Here is a 21809-nt window from a genome sequence, read left to right as displayed (position 1 = left end):
ACCTCGCCCCCTACCTGTCGGTGTCCCCCAAGGTTCAGTTCTTGGACCCCTGCTGTTCTCCATCTACACCTTTGGCCTGGGACAGCTCATAGAGTCTCATGACTTTCAGTATCATCTCTACGCTGATGATACGCTGATCTACCTTTCTGGACCTGACATCACCTCCCTACTAACCAGAATCCCACAATGTCTGTCTGCTATTTCATCCTTTTTCTCTGCTCGATTCCTAAAACTGAACATGGACAAAACAGAATTCATCATCTTTCCTCCTCCTCACTCAACCCCCCCCACCTAACATATCCATCAATGTCAATGGCTGCTCACTTTCCCCAGTCCCATGTGCTCGCTGACTGGGAGTAACTCTAGACTCTGATTTCTCTTTCAAGCCACACATCCAAGTCCTCTTCACCTCCTGCCGCCTCCAACTCAAAAATATTTCCCGGATTCGTACATTCCTTTCACAAGAACCTGCAAAAACCCTAGTACATGCCCTTATTATCTCGCGCCTAGATTATTGCAAACTCCTGCTCTGTGGCCTCCCTTCTAACAATATTGCACCCCTACAATCTATTCTAAACTATGCTGCCCGGCTAATCCACTTGTCCCGACCTCTCCTCTCTGCCAATCCCTTCACTGGCTTCCCATTGCCCAACGATTCCAGTTCAAAACATTAACCATGACATATAAAGCCATCCACAACCTGTCTCCTCCCTACATCTGTGACCTAGTCTCCTGGTAGCTCTACCCTCACCTACTGTATCCTCACCTATCTCTTGTAGACTGGGAGCCCTCGCGGGCAGGGACCTCTATTCTCCTGTACCAGTCTGTGCCTTGTTTGATTATTGTACTTTTCCCTATTATGTTTACCCCTTTCACATGTAAAGCGCCATGAAATAAATGGCGCTATAATAAATAATAATAATAATAATAATAATATGGCCAGAGAGGTGAAAGGTTCTCATGTCATCATATTACATCATTATCTATGGGAATAACAGAGGATATGACCGGGGAGGTGATGGACTCTGCAAATGTCTGTAATGATATTATTAATGTCTCCACACTCAGGATTACACAGTAGTGAAGAAGACCTCTAGTGATCACTGTCAGTCCCCTGTGTCTGAAGCACGAGGAGGAACCCTGAGCCCAATCCTGGGGCCTCCACCTCACCCCCGGATACATGAGGACATCAATGACCAGAAGATCCTAGAACTCACCAACAAGATGCTTGAGCTGCTGACTGGAGAGGTGACACTGCCGGGAATGCTGGGACATTATACAGGACGGCACTGGAGGATTCTGGGTGATGACGGTATCATTGTGTTGTCAGGTTCCTATAAGGTGTCAGGACATCACCGTCTATTTCTCCATGGAGGAGTGGGAGTATCTAGAAGGACACAAGGAGCGGTACAAGGAGGTGATGATGGAGGAGCCCCAGCCCCGCACATCACCAGGTAATAGACAGGACTGAATACACCCGGCCTATAATTTTCTGTATGTAATAGTGATGTCCGTCCTGTCTGTGTCTCCTGCAGGTCTATCCAGTACGAGGACGACCCCAGAGAGATGTCCCGCTCCTCCTCCTCCTCCACAGGATCCTCAGGTAGATGGAGATCTCCCCTATGAGGTGTAGACGGCTGTGACCTCCTTGTGTTCAGTCTTGTTTTCTCCTCCAGTTTTACATAACTACTACTGTCAGATCATGTTGTTCATTATGCTAATTACTGATCTTTTCTGGTCATGTAAGTTAGTCTTGGTGACTTCTCCAATTATCTGTGACTTTTACAATATTTTGTTTTGCAGCTTTTGGATCTGGATAAAGATCTGAACAATATTAATCCTCCAGAGATAAATGTGATGGATGATCAGTGGTGTAAAGAGGAGATTCCTACGGATAACTGCCCAGGTGAGGAGTAAATAGAGATGAGTGGATGGATCTGCTGAGGATCTACTTTGAGTCAGATTTCCCGTTATTCACAAGTCTCCATGAATTCAAACACTGTCATTCAATTCAGGAGGATCAAACAAAAAATAGACATATCCTGTACTATTTCACATACTGCTGAAGACTCAATGAGTGGGCTAATAGCTTCAAGATTGGTCTACTCCATAATACCGTGCAGGTGTCACATGGCCTAATGCAGTAAATCGTGGGGGTATCACAGAAAGTATAAAAGAAGGGGTCAGCTCTGGAGTGTCATTTTATGCTTCTAAAGTATAGAAGGTTCTATCCGGGATAAAAAAAAATTCTAGTCTGAGTGTGGTGTAATACTGCAGTGCTTAGGCAAAGTGATAATGATAGTTTCCTGTGAATAGTAATCCAAAGATTAAAGTAATATATAGGGAACTGCTGCTGTAGGTGTATAGTCACGCAGTGTGACTGTGGATTGATTAATCTGAGATTTACTACAAAAACAGTACTTCCTCTCTCATCCTATATCCACCTCTCTCTTTCTTTCTCTCGCTTCTCTTTCTAGTCTCTCTCTCTGTGTTCTCGCTCTCCCTCTCCTGCACTCTTTTCCTGTTTGCTCTTTGTCTCTCCTTCATGTTCTCACTCCTCGTTTACTCTCCTCATTTGTTCTCTTTCTTGTTCACTCTCTTTCTTGTTTGCGCTTCTCATTCACTCTTTCTGTCTCTCTCGCTTGCTAACCTCTCTCACTCTCCTTTTTGTCTTGCTTGCTCTCCTCTATCACTCTGTCTGGTTTGCTCGCTCTCCTGTCTTGCTCACTCTCCTGTCTCACACTCGTATGCTTTCCTTCTCTTTCACTCGCACTGTTTCTTGCTCGTTCGCGCTCCTCGCTCACGCTCCATCTCTCTCACTTGCTCGTTTTAATTCTTTCGCTCACTTTAATTCTCTCGCTCGCTATAATTCTCTTGCTCGCTCTCCTCTCTCACATGCTCTCCTTCTCGCTATCTTGCTCTCCTTCTCAGTCACGCTCCTCTCTTGCTCGTTCTACTTCTCGCTCTTCTTCCTTCTTGCTCTATCTCTGCTCTTGCTTGATCTCCTTCTCCATGCCGTGATCTACCTCTCTCTCTAGCAATCTCCTTTTCTCTCACTCGATCTCCTGCTCTCCTGCCCAATCTCCATCTTTTTCACTCAATCTCCTTCTCCCTTGCTCTCCTTTTCTCTCACTCTCCTCGCTCACTCTCCTTCTATCTCTCTTTTGCTATACTCTCTCTACCTCGTTCTACTTCGCTCTCGCTCTCCTTTTTTCTCACTCCTTTGCTCGCCTTTCTTGCTATCTTTCCTTTCTCACTTTTGTCTCTTGCATTTCTCTCCCTGCTGTCCTCTGTCTCTAATTCATGCTTTCTTTGTCTCTCCTTCTGTCCCTCTATCCTTTCTCTCTATTTCTTTGTACTGTGTCCTTTTTTCTTTTCTCCTCTTAATCCGACCTCTCTCACACTCTAGTCTCTGTATCGCTCTACTTTATCTGTCGCCTTCCTTTATCTGTCCCTTCTTTCTCTCTATAGCTCTCATTTCGCTTTCTGTTGCTCCTTTCTCTCTCTAACTCTCCTTTCGCTCTCTGTCTCTCCTCCTGTCCCCTCTTACTCTCCCACTCTCCCCTATGTATCTCCACTTTCTCCCACTTTCCCCTTTCTCTCTGTGCCTCTCACCTTTCTCTCCCTGCCTTTCTCCTTCCTCTGTCCCCCTCTCTTTTTTTCTTCCTCCCCTGTTGTCCTTTTATTCCTTCCTTTTTTCTTTCATTCTTTTTCTTTCTTTTTTCTTTCTTTCTCTCTTCATTCTCTCTTCTTGCATGCTCTGTCTCTCTTTCCCCTCTCCTACCTCTCTCTATTCCCTCTTCTCTTTCACTGTTTTTCTCTCCTCTCTCTCTCTCCTCTCTTTCCCTCCTCTTTCCTTCTCTGTCTCTCCTCACTTTCGGTCACCACCTCTCTCTGTCTTTCTTTCTCTCTCACTCCATCTATTTCACTCTATCTCTCCCTGCTCTCTGTCTTTTCTCTCTCTCTCTCTCTCCCCCCTCTCTCTCTTCTCTCTCACTGTCCTTCAATTCAAAATTCAAATTCAAATTAGCTTTATTGACAGGACCAAGTACATGTTGGCATGCGGTAAAAAGGTGGATGGGGATAGGCGCTCGTCCAGGGTGGGTTCTTCTCTGTCTCTTTCTCTCTCGATCCTTCTCTCTCCATCTCTCTCCGTCTCTCTTTCTCCCTCTGTCTCTCCATCTCTCTCCTTCTTTCTCTCTTCTCTCTCTCCTTCTGTCTCTCATTCCTCTTTTCTCTCTTCTTCTATCCTTCTTTCTCCTTTCTCTTGCTCTTTCACTTTCTCACACTCCCTCCCCTCACCTTCTCTCTCTCTCTCTCTCCTCACTTTCTCTCTTTCCTTTCTTTCTCTCACACTCTCTCACCCTCTCTTCTTTCTCTCCTCTCAAATTCAAATGGACTTTATGGGCATGACTAAGTACATGTTTTGCATTGCCAAAACAAAGTGGTAGAAATGGGAGGATGATGATAGAGGCACATCCAGGGTGGGTTATACATGTCCATGGCATATCAAGTTCCTCTTCGTCTGTGGCAGGCACTGACATATTGCGCTGCTATGGCCGCTACACTTTCCTTTTCCCCCAGTAGTATAGGTGTAACACACAGAGCGCAATGTACCCAGGACACTGGGCATTGATCGAGTCCTCTAGCATGTGTCATGAGTGTTGGCAGTGGCCAAGCCCTGGTGCTCCGGTGACAGTGAAAAGCTCGAGGCTGTAGGCATGTAGAGGTTTACACTGGCGTTGATGTTTTCCCTGTCAGCTAGGTGGTTCATGGCGTGCCACTTGATGTTGGCATAGGAAAAGCAGGAGAGTCAGTAGTCGTGTTCAACAGTAAAACAGATGAACTTTTACTTGTTCAGCAGTCACAAATGTCCAAGTTTACACGAAAGAGTATTCCTCAATCCCACTGGGGTGTTGTTCCTCAGCAAACCCCAAGTTCCTGCTACCTCTGACCTTAATGTATAGTAGGCTCTCCTGTGTACCCATGTTCTTTATGAGGGACCCACCTTCAGGCCCGTACTTCTCTTGCATCCACAGCTTTAAGTTTTGGGTAGGCTAGGGCGCTGTGCAAACCAGGGCATTCCATCTGCCTAAAAGTGTGCAAGTCCTCAGAAATCCTACATGTAGCTTCGGGTCAGTCCGTCACCATACAGCCTGCTAGAGCGGGGAATAAATTTCCCCATCGTGTTTTCTGCTGATGTGTACTGGCTGAGCTCCAACTGTACTCTCACTAAACCCTGAGGTAATGGCAGTTATATGTAATAAGACTCCGCCCACCAGGCTATTCTGCCCAGTAACAGACTCAGTGAGGACTTAACTCTTACCAGTGTGCGCTGTATACCTCAAGTAAGCAATGTAAGCTACTGATAAAACACTTTGATCATACTCACCTCTGGGGTACTACATAGGCAGTTTTCCCTTCCTCCTCTCTCTCTTTGTCTCTCCTTTTCTATAGCTATTTCTTTCTCTATATTTGAGAAAAATTTGCTGAATTTGAAGAGATCGGTTCCTCTCTTGTAATTACCATGAAATAAAGAAGAATCTCAGATTCCTCTCATCCACAGCGTTAATTCTATATTTTAGACCCGAAACACACATCCGTGAAACACGTGCGTGTTTGGTCCGTTTCCGTGTATACTGGAGACGCGGCCAAACGTACACCAATGTTATTGTATGATAAAACCTCCACGTGCGTTTTTGATGCGTGTCCGTTTGTCCGTGTCCGTGATCCGTACCTGTGTGCGTTTTGCACGGAAGCATGTCCGTTTTCTGCCCGCAACACGCAGCACGGACCCAATGAAAGTCAATGGGTCTGTGCGCACGTCCAAGTGACACGGACGCATCTCTGTTTGCTCCCTGTACGTTTTGTGCTTTTCTCATGTGATGTCGGTCTTTTTTCTTTTTCTGTTTCATTCTCTCCCTCAGTCCGTCGGTCGGTCTCTATGTCTGTCGGTCGGTCTCTCTGTCTTATCTGTCCCTCTCGCTATCTGTCGGTCAGTTCCCCCCCTCTCTCATACTTACCGTTCCCCGATCTCCGGCGCGGCGCTGCACTGCTGTTATAAAAACTCCGGCGGTTTTTACTATTTTGAAAAAGCCGGCCGCCCATTAATCAATCTCGTATTCCCTGCTTTACCCGCCCACCGGCGCCTGTGATTGGTTGCAGTCACACACGCCCACCACGCTGAGTGACAGCTGTGTCACTGCACCCAATCACAGCAGCCGGTGGGCGTGTCTATACTGTGCAGTAAAATAAATAAATAATTTAAAAAATCGGCATGCGGTCCCCCCCCTATTTTAATACCAGCCAGATAAAGCCATACGGCTGAAGACTGTGGTATTCTCAGAATGGGGAGCTCCACCTTATGGGGAGCCCCCAGCCTAACAATATCAGTCAGCAGCCGCCCAGAATTGCCGCATACATTATATGCGACAGTTCTGGGACAGTACCCGGCTCTTCCCGATTTGCCCTGGTGCGTTGGCAAATCGGGGTAATAAGGAGTTATTGGCAGCCCATAGCTGCCAATAAGTCCTAGATTAATCATGTTAGGCGTCTCCCCGAGATACCTTCCATGATTAATCTGTAAGTTACAGTTAAAAAACACACACACCCGAACAATCCTTTATTATAAATAAAAAACACTAACAAAGTCCCTCATCACCAATTTATTAACCCCGACAAAGCCCTCCATGTCCGGCGTAATCCACGGACCTCCAGCGTCGCTTCCAGCTCTGCTGCATGCAGGTGACAGGAGCAGCAGAATACATCGCCGCTCCTGTCAGCTCCACGCAGCAAATGAGGTGAGTAGCGCGATCAGCTGCTGTCAGCCAGGTAACTCGCGGCCACCGCTGGATCCAGCGGTGGCCGCGGGTAACCTCAGTGACAGCTCAGCTGATCGCGCTATTGCCTTCATTAGCTGCGTGGAGGTGACAGGAGCGGCGGTGTATTCTGCTGCTCCTGTCACCTGCATGCAGCAGAGCTGGATGCGACGCTGGAGGTCCGTGGATTACGCCGGACATGGAGGGCTTTGTCGGGGTTAATAAATTGGTGATGAGGGACTTTGTTAGTGTTTTTTATTTCTAATAAATTATTTTTTCGGGTGTGTGTGTTTTTTAACTGTCACTTACAGATTAATCATGGAAGGTTTCTTTATCGTTCCTTTGGGAGACCCAAACCTTGGGTGTATAGCTTCTGCCTCCGGAGGACACACAAAGTACTACACCTAAAAGGTGTAGCTCCTCCCTCTGAGCCTATACACCCCCTGGTCAACCAATCCTAACCAGTTTTTCGCTTTGTGTTCAGGAGGCATACATGCACACATGCGTTCCCATATGATTTTTCCTTTTTTTCCTTTTTTTTTGGAAGAAGATTGAAGAAATGCGGGTCCACGTCTGGACGCCCGGCATGTCCCTTCTCACCCCACTGTGTCGGCGGTGTTGTAAGGTTGATTATCCAAGGCTGGAGCCTTACATGCCGTGCTCCTTCACCATCCCCTCTGGGCTCTGGATTGAAGTGGGAGCCAGCACGGTCTCCATGCCTGGCAGGAGACCGGTCTCCATCCACAGCCCCTTGAGGACCCTGCTGGACCGGAGCACTCACCCTCAGGGACCGGGCCCTGCGTCTCGGAGCTAAGTACCTTGAGACGTTTATATTTTGGGGGTCCCTGTTCTTTATGTGTGGGTAGAGTGTGTTTACTGTGTCTTTACTGTGTTTTTTGACATTTCCGGCGGGTTTTCTGGCTTTTCGCCCGAGAACCACGCCGATGGTGCCTGCGCGTCGGCCGCGCTGCTCAAATTTAGGTTCCGGGTTCGCCGGAGGCCTAGTTTCGATTTCCTGCCCTCGCATGTCACTCATGCCGAGGGACAGGCATGGCCCCTCCCGGCGGCCGTCCTGCACAGGGGAGGGACTCTCCCCACTGCTTGGGTGCGACTCCCCCTCTGCAGGCCTCTATGGCCTTCCAGAACCGCCCTTTCATACAGGGACGCCCCTGTCCCACCCCCTCTCTTCGCTCCGGCGGCCATTTTCTTCACTCTGTTCTGGCGTCCGGCACTCTGCACACCTGCCGAGGTGCTGTGCATTGGGGGTCCGGGTTTCAGGATCTGGAGGGCACACATCACCGCTCCAGCAGTCTGGTAAGCCGCAGCCGGTCTCCGGTTGTGGACCTCTGCTATATTCTCCCTGGGAATCACTCCTTTTGTAGAAGCCGTTTTTCCTCCACTCAGGCAGCATGTCTCACACAAGGAGCAAGGCTCCAAAGCTTTTTGCTGTATGTGCTGCATGAAAACTTCCGCTGCCTGAAGCAAGCACCTATCCACATTGTGAGGTTTGCTCTAACTTGGAGGTGCCACGGCCTGGGGTCTCGGCTCCAGTGGTCTCTCAGGCTGCTCCTGCACCTGTGGCTGAACCCCCGGCCTGGGTAGAGTCTTTTTCTAGGTCTATCTCCCAGTCATTTGCTGAGTCCATGGGACTTTTGTCCAGGACTTTGATGAATATGCATCAGCCCCCTTCACAGGGTGCCTCTAATGCTCTTGCTAAGGGGCCCTTAGGACTGGAGCTCACAGAGGATTCATCAGGGCACGGACCCCGTCCGTCTAAGAGGCGCCGCGGGGTTCCCTCTCCCTCCTCATCCCGTGGCTCTGCTTCAAGGGCTGAGGACTCGCAGGACAAGGAGGATGCCTATACAGGGGGCTCGGAGGCTAACTCCATGTGCCCCATTGACCCTTCCGAGGGTGACTCAGAATTTAGTGACTTGATTGCTTCCATTAATTCTGTACTGGATCTCAATCCGCCAGTATCAGAAGAGCAGCCCTCTCTGGCAGAAAAGCACCAGTTTACCTCGCCGAAGAGAGTAAAGAGTGTGTTCTTTAACCACTCCAGTTTTCAGGCCGCTGTGACCAAACCCAGGGCATGTCCTGACAAACGCTTCCCAAAGCGTGGTTCTGATGACCGGTTTCCTTTTCCACCTGAGGTGGTCAAGGAGTGGGCTCACTTCCCAAAGGTAGACCCCCCGGTGTCTAGGCTTTCAGTCCGGACCGTTGTGTCGGTGGCTGATGGCACTTCCCTTAAGGATGCTGCTGATCGTCAGATTGACCTTCTGGCCAAATCCGTGTATGAAGCGGCGGGGGCCGTGTTTTCCCCAGCCTTTGCAGCAGTGTGGGCCCTCAAAGCCATCTCTGCTAGTCTGGAGGAGATGCGTTCCCTCACCAAGGACTCTATGCCCGATATGGTTGCCTTAACCTCTCAAGCTTCAGCTTTTTCTTCTTATGCCATGTCTGCCATGCTAGAGGCTTCTCACCGCACTGCGGTGGCTTCGGCTAATTCACTCGTTATCCGCAGGATCTTGTGGCTTCGAGAGTGGAAGGTGGATGCTTCTTCAAAGAAATACCTTGCTGGGCTCCCTTTTGCTGGTTCCCGGCTGTTCGGTGAACAGCTGGATGAAATTATTAAAGAGGCTACTGGCGGGAAGAGTACTTCCATGCCACAAACCAAGACCAGGAAACCTGCCCAGGGTAGGTTTCAGTCGAGGGTTCGATCCTTTCGTTCCTCCAACTGGTCGTCCTCTAAGCCCTCCGCCTCGTCCGCTACCTCAGCTAAGGACCAGAAATCCAGCTGACGCTCCAGAGCGCGTCCGCAGAAGACAGCAGGAGGTTCTGCCACTAAGGCAGCCTCCTCATGACTCTCTGTCCGATCCAGCCACATCCTTAGTCGGTGGCAGGCTCTCCCACTTTGGCGACGCTTGGTTTCAACACGTCTCCGATCAGTGGGTGAGAGATATCATCTCCCACGGCTACAGGATAGAATTCTCTTCCAGCCCGCCAAACAGATTTTTTCTCTCAACTCCCGCTTGCTCCAAGGCCGCCGCCTTCTCACAGGCCGTGGCAGTCTTGCAGGCCAACGGAGTGATTGTGCCAGTTCCCGCCCGGGAACGGTTCAGAGGTTTTTACTCAAACCTTTTCCTAGTTCCCAAAAAGAACGGTACCTTCCGGCCTGTCCTGGATCTCAAGCTTCTCAACAAGCATGTTCGGGTGCGGCACTTTCGCATGGAGTCCCTGCGATCAGTCATTGCCTCGATGTCCCAAGGGGATTTCCTGGCATCCATCGACATCAGAGATGCCTATCTGCATGTGCCCATTGCAGTTTCTCACCAGCGTTGGCTACGCTTTGCAATAGGAGACGATCATTTCCAATTCGTGGCTCTCCCCTTCGGGTTAGCCACGGCCCCTCGGGTATTCACCAAGGTCATGGCAGCCGTGATTGCGGTTCTGCACCTTCAGGGGTTGGCAGTGCTCCCGTACCTGGACGACCTTCTAGTCAAAGCGCCATCCAGCGCAGACTGTCAGCGGAGTGTCTCGCTCACTCTCAGCACTCTAGCCCAATTCGGGTGGCTTGTCAATCTTCCCAAATCCACTCTGACTCCGACCCAGAGTCTCACGTACCTAGGGATGCAGTTCGAGACTTTGCCGGCACTTGTGAAGTTGCCCTTAGACAAGCAGCTGTCACTCCAGTTGGCAGTGCGCTCTCTCCTGAGGCTCCGCCGTCATACCCTCAGGCGTCTGATGCAGGTGCTGGGTCAGATGGTGGCGTCCATGGAGGCTGTTCCCTTTGCCCAGTTCCATCTGCGCCCCCTGCAGCTGGACATTCTCCGCTGTTGGGACAAGCGGCCTTCCTCCTTAAACAAGTCAGTGGCTCTGTCGCCACGGGCCAAGAGCTCTCTTAGTGGTGACTTCGGCCCCTCTCCCTGTCCCAAGGGCGCTCCTTCCTGGCCCCGTCCTGGGTGATTCTCACCACGGATGCCAGTCTCTCCGGCTGGGGAGCAGTGTGTCTCCACCACAGAGCACAGGGCACTTGGACTCCGTCCGAGTCAACCCTTTCAATCAATGTGCTGTGTGAGGTAGCAGCGTTGCTTGGGCAAAAACGTGAGGCAGTGAGGCAGCAGCGTGTTCACACCAACAGTCTATTTATTGTTGCAGCATAAATAGATCCAATTTCCCACTGTCAAAGTCTCTTCCGGATCAGAGCCGGTGCATATAGACAAATTCTTTGCATCAAAAAGTCTTGTTACCTTAGGACCCCGTTAACCGCAGGGATCTGTGTAAGGTTCTCCTAGGCTCACACTCTTGGCCTGTGTTCACTCCACACAGAGCCAGCCCAGCTCACACAGCATGTGTTAGCTTCACCAAGCCTGGCTCTCAACTGAGACACACCCTGCTGTGCTCTGCATGATTTAAACGAAAATGCCGGACATGAGGATTGCTACAAAACCTGGACTGGGAGGAGGGATCTGTCTCCCTGTTACCCTTTGTGCAATACTCCCAGTAATAGCTATAGCAAACTCAGAGGGTTTCCAGACACATTCTGGGGGACACATAGCGGTCTTCAAATATTACCCCTGTCACTGCCTCACATATCCCCCCCCTCAGTTCAAACGGGCGGGGTTGAACTTTTGCCCACATACAGGGACCTCTGGACAGGGCATCCGCATTGCCCTGCAACCTACCAGCCCGGTGTTCCACAGAAAAGTGAAAGTTCTGCAAGGAGAGAAACCACCTGGTGACTCTAGCATTTCTCTCTTTAGCATTCCTCATCCAGACCAAAGGGGAGTGGTCTGTCACCAGGCGAAAGTGTCGCCCCAGCAGGTAGTAGTGTAGGGATTCCAGAGCCCATTTTATGGCCAGGCACTCCTTCTCCACTATGCTATAGTTCTTCTCTGCCGGGGTGAGTTTTCTACTCAAATAGGTGACCAGGTGCTCTTCTCCATCTACCTCCTGGGACAGAACTGCACCCAGACCCACCTCAGAGGCATCTGCCTGTACTATAAACTCCTTTTGAAAGTCAGGGTTGACAAGGACAGGCTGACCACATAGGACTACCTTTAGCACCTGAAAGGCTTCCTCTGCTTGTGTATTCCAGTGGACCATGACCGACTTCTTCCCTTTTAAAAGATCGGACAAAGGCGCCGACCTTCCAGCAAAATTGGGTATGAATCGTCGGTAATACCGCATTATACCCAGAAAGGCTCTTACCTGTTTTGTGGTAAGGGGACGAGGCCAGTTTTGAATGGCTTCGATTTTGTTTACTTGTGGCTTGATAACCCCTTGGCCTATCACATACCCCAAGTAACGGGCTTCTTTGAGACCCATAGCACATTTGCTTGGATTCGCCGTCAGACCAGCAGCTCTCAGCGAATCCACTACCGCTTGTACCTGAGATAAGTGGGTGCTCCAGTCACTGCTATAGATGATGATGTCATCCAAATATGCGGAGGAGGCATATGGTTGATGGGGTTCTAATACTATGTCCATTAATCTCTGAAACGTGGCCGGAGCCCCATGTAAACCAAATGGCAAGACGACATAGTGATAGAGCCCCCCTGGCGTGACAAAAGCGGTCTTTTCTTTTGCCGCCTCTGTCAGCGGCACCTGCCAGTAACCTTTAGTGAGATCGAGAGTCGTGAAGTACTGGGCCCGTCCCAGTCTCTCTATCAGCTCGTCGACCCTGGGCATGGGATACATATCAAATTTCGAAACCTCATTTAACTTTCGGAAGTCATTACAGAATCTTAAAGAACTGTCTGGTTTCGGGATCAGCATAATGGGACTGGCCCATTCGCTCGTGGATTTTTCAATAACCCCTAGTTGGAGCATCTTTTTTACCTCCTCCGCAATGGCTTGCCTACGAGCCTCTGGTACCCGGTATGGCCTCAGGCGTACCCTTACTTGAGGCTCGGTGACAATATCATGGTGGATTACGGTTGTTCGGCCTGGTAGGCTTGAGAACACATCCGTATTCCGCTGCACTAACCTCCGAGACTCCCGTCTCTGCTGTTTTGAGAGAGCATCCCCTATCCTCACTCCCAATTCATCATCAGGGGACTCCTCCTTTGTTGTTGTCAAGGCACCTTAAAAGGTTAGGTCCAACGTTACGTCAGCCACCATACATTCCGTCTTTCCATGCCTTTAGCAGGTTTACATGGTAGATTTGCTCTGGTTTTCTTCTACCTGGCTGATACACCTTATAGTTTACTTCTCGCAGAGCAGAAAGCTGCTTAGTCAACAAGCTGTTTGTCTCCTGTTGCTGAACTAACGCCCGCTGGAGCTGGACATTGGTTTGTTGCTGCTGAGCATTAGCCTGTTGCTGCTGAGCATTAGCCTGTTGCTGTTGTGCATTAGCCTGTTGCTGTTGTGCACTGGTTTGTGCAAAAGCCTGCTGTAGTTGAGCAGTAGACTGGGCCAGCTGCTTTACAAGATCCTCCATAGTGGCTGCTGAGTTAAACTGCAACTTTGCAGGCTTGATCATAAACATGTGAAAACTGGGCTGCAACGCCTGTAAGCTTCGTGGACCCGCCGATCCACCGCAAACAGTCAGTAAAAATTTTTTTTTTTTTTCCGGGTAAGTACCTCTTAGGCCATTGCCCTTAGCAACCAGGCTGCCATGCCCGCATTCTCCACCATAATGTGAGGTAGCAGCGTTGCTTGGGCAAAAACGTGAGGCAGTGAGGCAGCAGCGTGTTCACACCAACAGTCTATTTATTGTTGCAGCATAAATAGATCCAATTTCCCACTGTCAAAGTCTCTTCCGGATCACAGCCGGTGCATATAGACAAATTCTTTGCATCAAAAAGTCTTGTTACCTTAGGACCCCGTTAACCGCAGGGATCTGTGTAAGGTTCTCCAAGGCTCACACTCTTGGTCTGTGTTCACTCCACAAAGAGCCAGCCCAGCTCACACAGCATGTGTTAGCTTCACCAAGCCTGGCTCTCAACTGAGACACACCCTGCTGTGCTCTGCATGATTTAAACGAAAATGCCGGACATGAAGATTGCTACAAAACCTGGACTGGGAGGAGGGATCTGTCTCCCTGTTACCCTTTGTGTTATACTCCCAGTAATAGCTATAGCAAACTCAGAGGGTTTCCAGGCACATTCTGGGGGACACATAGCGGTCTTCAAATATTACCCCTGTCACTGCCTCACAGCTGGAAATCAGAGCCGTACTTCTGGCTCTCCTAGCATTTCACCATCTGCTGGCGGGCAGGCACATTCGAGTCCAGTCAGACAACGCGACAGCGGTTGCCTACATCAACCATCAAGGCGTGACACGCAGCCGCCGGGCAATGATGGAGGTACAACGCATTCTTCAATGGGCGGAGGACTCCAGGTCCACCATATCCGCAGTCCACATCCCAGGCGTGGACAACTGGGAGGCAGATTATCTCAGCCGTCAAAGCGTGGACGGTGGCGAATGGTCCCTACATCCGGCAGTATTTCAGTCGATCTGCCGCAGATGGGGCATTCCGGACGTGGATCTAATGGCATCCCGTCACAACAACAAAGTTCCTGTCTACGTGGCTCGCTCCCACGATCCTCAGGCATTCGCCGCGGACGCTATGGTTCAGGACTGGTCCCAGTTTCGTCTGTCCTACGTGTTTCCCCCTCTAGCTCTCTTGCCTAGAGTCCTGCGCAAGATCAGGATGGAGGGCCGTCGAGTCATCCTCATTGCACCGGACTGGCCCAGGCGAGCTTGGTATCCGGATCTACTCCAACTATCCGTAGAGATGCCGTGGCCTCTCCCGGACCGTCCAGACCTACTCTCGCAAGGTCCATTCTTCCGCCCGAATTCTGCGGCCCTCAAATTGACGGCGTGGCTCTTGAGTCCTGGATTTTGACGGCTTCTGGTATTCCTCCTGAAGTCATCTCAACTATGACTTGGGCCCGTATGTCTTCGTCCGCTAAGATCTATCACAGGACTTGGAAGATTTTCCTGTCCTGGTGTCGTTCTACCGACCATCCTCCTTGGCCGTTCTCCTTGCCGACCCTTCTGTCTTTTCTACAGTCCGGTCTGCAGCTAGGACTGTCCCTCAACTTTCTCAAGGGACAGGTCTCGGCCCTGTCAGTTCTGTTCCAGCGGCGTCTCGCTCGGCTGGCTCAGGTCCGCACCTTCATCCCGCCTTACCGGCGGCCCTTGGACCCCTGGGACCTTAACTTGGTTCTCACGGTCTTGCAGAAACCCCCCTTTGAGCCCCTTAGGGAGGTTTCTTTGTACCGCCTCTCACAGAAAGTGGCCTTTCTGGTTACTATAACTTCTCTCAGGAGAGTTTCTGATTTGGCGGCGCTCTCCTCGGAGTCACCATTTTTGGTCTTTCATCAAGACAAGGTGGTTCTCCGTCCGACTCCGGACTTTCTTCCTAAGGTGGTCTCTCCCTTCCACCTTAACCAGGACATTACCTTACCTTCCTTCTGTCCGGCCCCTGTTCATCGCTTTGGAAAAGCTCTACATACTCTAGATCTGGTGCGTGCTCTCCGGATCTATGTGTCTCGCACCGCTGCGCTTAGGCGGTGCACCTCTCTTTTTGTGCTAACCACAGGTCGGCGCAAGGGTCTCCCTGCTTCTAAGCCGACCTTAGCCCATTGGATTCGGTCGGCCATTTCGGACGCCTACCAAATTTCGCAGGCTCCTCCCCCGCCGGGGATCAAAGCGCACTCGACCAGGGCTGTCGGTGCCTCTTGGGCTTTTCGGCACCAGGCTACGGCTCAGCAAGTCTGTCAGGCTGCCACTTGGGCTAGCCTGCATACCTTCTCGAAGCACTATCAAGTGCATGCTCATGCTTCGGCAGATGCGAGCTTGGGCAGACGCATCCTTCAGGCGGCGGTCACCCATTTGTGAAGTTAGGCTCCGCCTACTTCTTAGTTTTATGTTTTATTTCCCACCCAGGGACTGCTTTGGAACGTCCCATGGTCTGGGTCTCCCATAGGAACGATGAAGAAAAAGAGAATTTTGTTTACTTAGTGTAAATTCTTTTTCTTATAGTTCCGTCTTGGGAGACCCAGCACCCTCCCTGTTGCCTGTTGGCAATTTTCTTGTTCCGTGTGTTTTCACATGCTGTTGTCGTGAACAGAGTCTCCGGTTGTTCCGGTTCTTGCTCTGTTCTACTTTTGGGTGGCTATTCTCCTTCAGCTTTTGCACTAAACTGGTTAGGACTGGTTGACCAGGGGGTGTATAGGCTCAGAGGGAGGAGCTACACCTTTTAGGTGTAGTACTTTGTGTGTCCTCCGGAGGCAGAAGCTATACGCCCAAGGTTTGGGTCTCCCAAGACGGAACTATAAGAAAAAGAATTTACGGTAAGTAAACAAAATTCTCTTTATCTCGGGGAGACGCCTGACATGATTAATCTAGGATTTAGTGGCAGCTATGGGCTGCCAATAACTCCTTATTACCCCGATTTGCCAACGCACCAGGGCAAATCGGGAAGAGCCGGGTACAGTCCCAGAACTGTCGCATATAATGTATGCGGCAATTCTGGGCGGCTGCTGACTGATATTGTTAGTCTGGGGGGCTCCCCATAACGTGGAGCTCCCCATCCTGAGAATACCAGTATGAGAGGGGGGGGGACACTTCAATCACTCGGGGGATTAGTGGTCACCGGTGAATCCTTCACAGGTGACCGCTAATCAGTACACGGCACAGACAGAGCCGCGGCATGAGAATGAAGTCGGGTGAAGTTCACCCGAGTTCATTCTCATCCCGCTACTCTGTCTTCCGACATGTAGTAACGACATTTTGCATCACACACGTACATTTCACATGGACAACACACACTTGTCAGTTATTTCACTCACGCACACACGGACATTCCACACGCACATACGGCTAGCATACGGGATACACACGCAGGCCACACATACCATAAAAACGGACCTAAAGAACGGAAAACGGACCCGAAAAAACGGCCCGTTTTACACGTGCGTGGTTTTCAAGGACGTGTGTTTTAGGCCTTAGGCTGTATATTTCCTGTGAAAATCACAAGACATAATTATTCTGCAAGTCAGTACTATCAGGGAATTACAACCATGACTGGTGTATGGGGCCCGGTGAAGAGGGGGGCCCGGGGTAATTACTTAGCTTTATTAAACCCCGGGCCGACCGGGCCCCTCTCTTCACTGGACCCCAGTCACAGCGGCAGCAGAGGGGTCTGGTAGTGTCAGTTCGGCACGATACATGGCTAAATTGCATGCGAAGGGTCGGCACATGCAAATAAGCTATGTGCTGACAGGAGGCAGGGTCAGTGGGGCAGAGCAGGGCGCCAGCGCATCATCTCGCAGCCCATCACTCTGCGACCTCATCACACTGGTGCAGTAACAGATGTCATACATCTACTTTCATAAATGTACACGATCAAATACAGTTTCTGATGTTAATGAGTCTCTTCAAATCAGACACCTTATGTCTATTCTATGTGGGTTCCGTTTTTGTTATTTTTTTTTTAAAACATCGATAAAATCGAATGAACGGGTATCATCTGATATAGGCAAGAAGTTAGTGTATGAGCTTCATAAGAGAACAAGATGGCAGGTATATGGGTCTTTGGCATCTCCCCGACATTTCAACGCAGGTAGCCGATGGAAGCAAATGGACTGCTATTTAAATGCGAACAAAATGGACCTAGCGTCACCTGTCACAGGTGCTCAGGAGAAAAATTATCTAGTAGAGGTGAAGTAACTCCGGCACACCGTTTATTTCCCAATTGCAAATCACACATAAAAAAAGGGTGAATGTCTCTTTGAATTTTTATTGAAAAAAGATGATACAGTTGCAGAAAGTCCGCCTATGACAACGTTTCGGCCATCGTCTCGGCCTTCATCTGGTCGGACAGACTGACTAGACATATTTACAAGATAAACATAACAACATAAGATTGATCAGTACACTTGTAAGTGAACATTTTGCATGTAGCAACTTTTAATACAAAAAGAAATATTAACAAGGGTCTTGTGACGTGAGAAATAAGGAGAAGAAACCATTGGTCGTGTAAATGAGACACAGTATTGAAGGTCACCTAGAAGAGGGGATGTGTCAAGGTAAGTAATATGGGGGAGGAATGTGTGGTGCAACGTCCTGGGACTCACCTGGTTGAGTAATAATTCCCAGAGGGGCAAGAGGTCAAGATGACGGTACTGGTAGAGACAGTAAGTCGTGTGAACACGTTATTTGTCTGTGATAGATATGGAAAAAGACAAAGAAAGAAGAATGAGCTGTTGGGATAATGGTATCGTGAACTTGGAAAAAACGTCATGTAAGAGTGCATTATACCTATTGGTGGACAGACTGGTAAATTCCTGAGACAATGACAGGGTCCCATCAATATTTTAGGATATATCTATAGGGATACTCTGCGGTACATGAGTAATGCTCGGCTCTGTAAGAGCATGAGACCAATCTAGTGAAAAATATCCATAATTAGTAATGAATTACAGTCATTAACTGGGTATAAAATGGAACTATACACCTGGTTCTGGTACCCGTATATGAGTGGCAGGATGTCAAACAATCCTTGGGCCGGGGTGCTGTGTGGCAGGTTGCTAGCCGGATAAGGTGTGGATGTCAGAGAATCTGGTTTACCTCTAAGGAAAAGAAATGGAGGGGAAAATATTCTTTTATCTATGAAAGGTAATGATCATAGATGGACACAAAAAAGGGGTTGGGGAACCTCCTACCTTAGCTCATTTGCACATGGCAGAAAAAAGTGGGTAGTATCCACAAGTTAAAAGGGATCCGGGGCTCTATACCTGAGAATGTATATAGCAAATATAAATATAGGATTAGATATATTTGAGTGCTTAATCAAGGGAGAAATAAGTAACAATCTGGTGAAGTAAATGGTATACCTCAAATATCCGGTATGGTTGGCTACCTGGAGGGCTTTAGGATACAGCGGTGTGACAGGTAAGGAAACCTATGCGTAGGCAAGCTGGCAGAAAAGGGGAGAGAAGGTTAGCAGAGTCCAACATGCTGCAGGGGAAGGTGTAAGGAGGGATCACTTACCATTATGTGTAGAGACCGCTTGTGTGCCCTGTGCGTCCGGTGAGGTGGGAGGATTATACTGAGGGCAGTGTTTAAAAGCGCTGGTGGTGTGACGTCACTTCCGGTGATTGACACGCGGAAGTAATGGACAGGCCGGTGGAACGCATGTCGCGCATGCGCTCTAGTACCTTGTGGGGATGTGGTGGAAGTCCCATTGTGGAGGTGTGTGTGTGCTGGAGCGTGAGAGCGCGCTTGGGCGGTAGTGGTCAGCTGTGGAATTGGAGGAACTGTGCACACTATGCCATATAAGGAAGGTGGATCCAGTGATAAGTTCAGGATGACGGTGGTATCATCTTTTTTCAATAAAAATTCAATGAGACATTCACCCTTTTTTTATGTGTGATTTGCAATGGGGAAATAAACGGTGTGCCGGAGTTACTTCACCTCTGCTATTTAAATGCTGCTGTCAATGATTGATACCAGCATTTGAATAGTTCCGGTCACTGCAGTTAGGCCGGGACCACATGGGGCACTAGTGCGATCCTCGCATGACATTCGGCTCAAGGTGGCAGCACAGCAGAAGCCGAGTGTCATGCGAGTGTCCCTGCGACTGGGGTCAGACTGTGCGAGCGGACCTCAGCTGCGGGGGTAGGCCAGGGCTGAGGAGGGGAGGGATTTCTCTCCCTCTCTCCTCCGTAGGCGGCTATTGCGATTCTTGCCCTGCACTCGTGGTACACCGGTGTACCGCGAGTGTAGTAAGATTTTTCTCTCGCCACATACACTTGAATGGGTGCGAGAGAAAGAGTCTCGCATTACAATCGCAGCATGCTGCGATTGTTTTCTCGGTCCGATTAGGGCTGAGAAAATAATCGCTCATGTGCGCTGACACACAGGCTAAAATTGGTCCGAGTGGAATGCGATGTTTTATCGCACTCCACTGGCACCGCTTTTCTCGCCGTGTGGCTTAGGCCTTAAAGGCAGACTTCAACTGAAACATCCGGCATCTTCCTGGTAAGAAGAAGCAACCCTTCACAAAAATGTATGTCACGGGTCATTAAGAGTTTAATCCATTTAATGACCTGGAATTCTTCCATCTGTGATATTGCTGAGGTTCACTGATAGACTAGGTTCTGTTTTGCTACCCATGTCTTAGATTTCCATTGAATTGCTCCATGCCTTGCAATTTTTTACAACAGTTTTTTTATCAAAATGTTCCAAAATAGCAATATTATTTTAAAGGCTTTAATAATCAAAAATAATAAAATTTCTTTTATTCTTAGCAGATGACTGTACCATGAGCTCAGAGGGACATCTGATACCACAATATTCCGTTTTAAAATGTGAAGATATCTCACAAGACGCATATGAAGAGCAGGCCATTATCTCAGCTATACCCATTGATTTTTACACCAAAGTTCTGTCATCTGAAGAGTCAGATGACAGACTGGGTGAAGAACATCAAAATGATGAGGAGAAGCCATGCATATGTTCGGAATGTGGCGAATGTTTCAACGGGAAATCTGATCTTGAGAGGCATATGAGAATTCACACGGGGGAGAAGCCATTCATATGTAACGAATGTGGAAAAAGTTATAGTTTTAAATCGTCTCTTATTGTACATCAGAGAAGGCACACGGGGGAGAAGCCATTTACAAATTCAAAATATGTGAAACGTTTTACCCAGAGACCAACTTTTGCTGTGCATAAAAAAGGTCACAGAGGGGAGAAGCCGTTTCCATGTCCAGAATGTGGAAAATATTTTAACTACAAATCGGATTTTGTTAAACATGAGAGAAGTCACACAGGTGAGAAGCCGTATTCATGTACAGAATGTGGGAAATGTTATAGTGCAAAATCAACTCTTGTCGTTCATCAGAGAACGCACACAGGGGAGAAGCCGTATTCCTGTTCAGAATGTGGAAAATGCTTCACTCGGAAATCGCCTCTTGTTGTACATCAAAAAACTCACGCAAGGGAGAAGTCACTTTCATGCTCAGAATGGGGGAATTGTTTCCCCGAGAAAACAACTCTTACTGTATATCAAGGAGATGAAACAAGAGAGGAAATGTATTTGTAATAATGTTAGAAACATTATATCTGAAAGTCAACAAAAGTATTTTCATGGCCAAAACATAGTATACAATATTTTCACCAAGGGATCTTGTTAATTCAATATATATATATATATATATATATATATATATATATATATATATATATGTCATATACCGTATTTTTTGGACTATAAGACACAACGTACAATAAATGACGCACCCCAGGTTTAGACAGTAGAAAACAGGAGAAACATTTTTCTGACTAATTAAAACATCCCTGGTGGAAAGTGGTGGAGGCAATAAATATGTTTAGTGTTTCTCTGCACTGTTTTATTCACATATAGCTTCACAGCTTGGACATTAATGTAATGAACATCCTGCAACGCACATATATACACACACAGCACAATACATGCACACTTATCTCATCTCTGCTATATATACACATTTACAGACACATAGCTCTGCTACATATGCACATTTACAGACACACAGCTCTGCTACATTTGCATGTTTACACACACAGCTCTGCTACATTTGTGTGTATATAAATTACCACATCTCTGCTACATATGTATATTTCACACACATCTCTGTTGTATATGCACGTTTACACACACAGCTCTGCTACATATACAAATTTACACACACACAGCTGTGCTACATATAAACATCTGCTACATATAAACATTAACTCACACAGTCCGGTACATGTACATATTTACACACACACACACACACACTCACACACACACACACTGTGTATACATTGCCCCATTTTGCATTTCCTTCCAGGTCTGATTGATGACATGACCTGAATCTACCTGCAGCTTATCAGGTCCATCAACTGCCTAGGGTGTGCATACTCTGTGCGGGTCCTGGCAGATTCCTCTCCTGCCCTGCATCTATCACATAGATTAGTGTGGGGCAGGAGGAGACAGAGCAACTCTTTGTGATC

General features: G+C 48.6%; 1 protein-coding gene across 1 annotated transcript in view; it reads left to right on the top strand.

The window, feature by feature from the left end:
* The window catches only part of LOC142258360 (uncharacterized), a 158048-nt gene that overhangs the window by 16017 nt on the left and 120222 nt on the right, over window positions 1-21809 (top strand). Inside the window, exons 4-6 of the mRNA XM_075330973.1 lie at window positions 1069-1248; window positions 1331-1454; window positions 1536-1603. Of these exons, the coding sequence (XP_075187088.1) occupies window positions 1069-1248; window positions 1331-1454; window positions 1536-1603 (372 nt within the window). The remainder of the gene's footprint in view (window positions 1-1068; window positions 1249-1330; window positions 1455-1535; window positions 1604-21809) is intronic.

This window comes from Anomaloglossus baeobatrachus, chromosome 1 (assembly GCF_048569485.1).
Source record: "Anomaloglossus baeobatrachus isolate aAnoBae1 chromosome 1, aAnoBae1.hap1, whole genome shotgun sequence".
Classification (NCBI taxonomy): domain Eukaryota; kingdom Metazoa; phylum Chordata; class Amphibia; order Anura; family Aromobatidae; genus Anomaloglossus; species Anomaloglossus baeobatrachus.
This window is presented reverse-complemented; position numbering and strand designations above follow the sequence as displayed.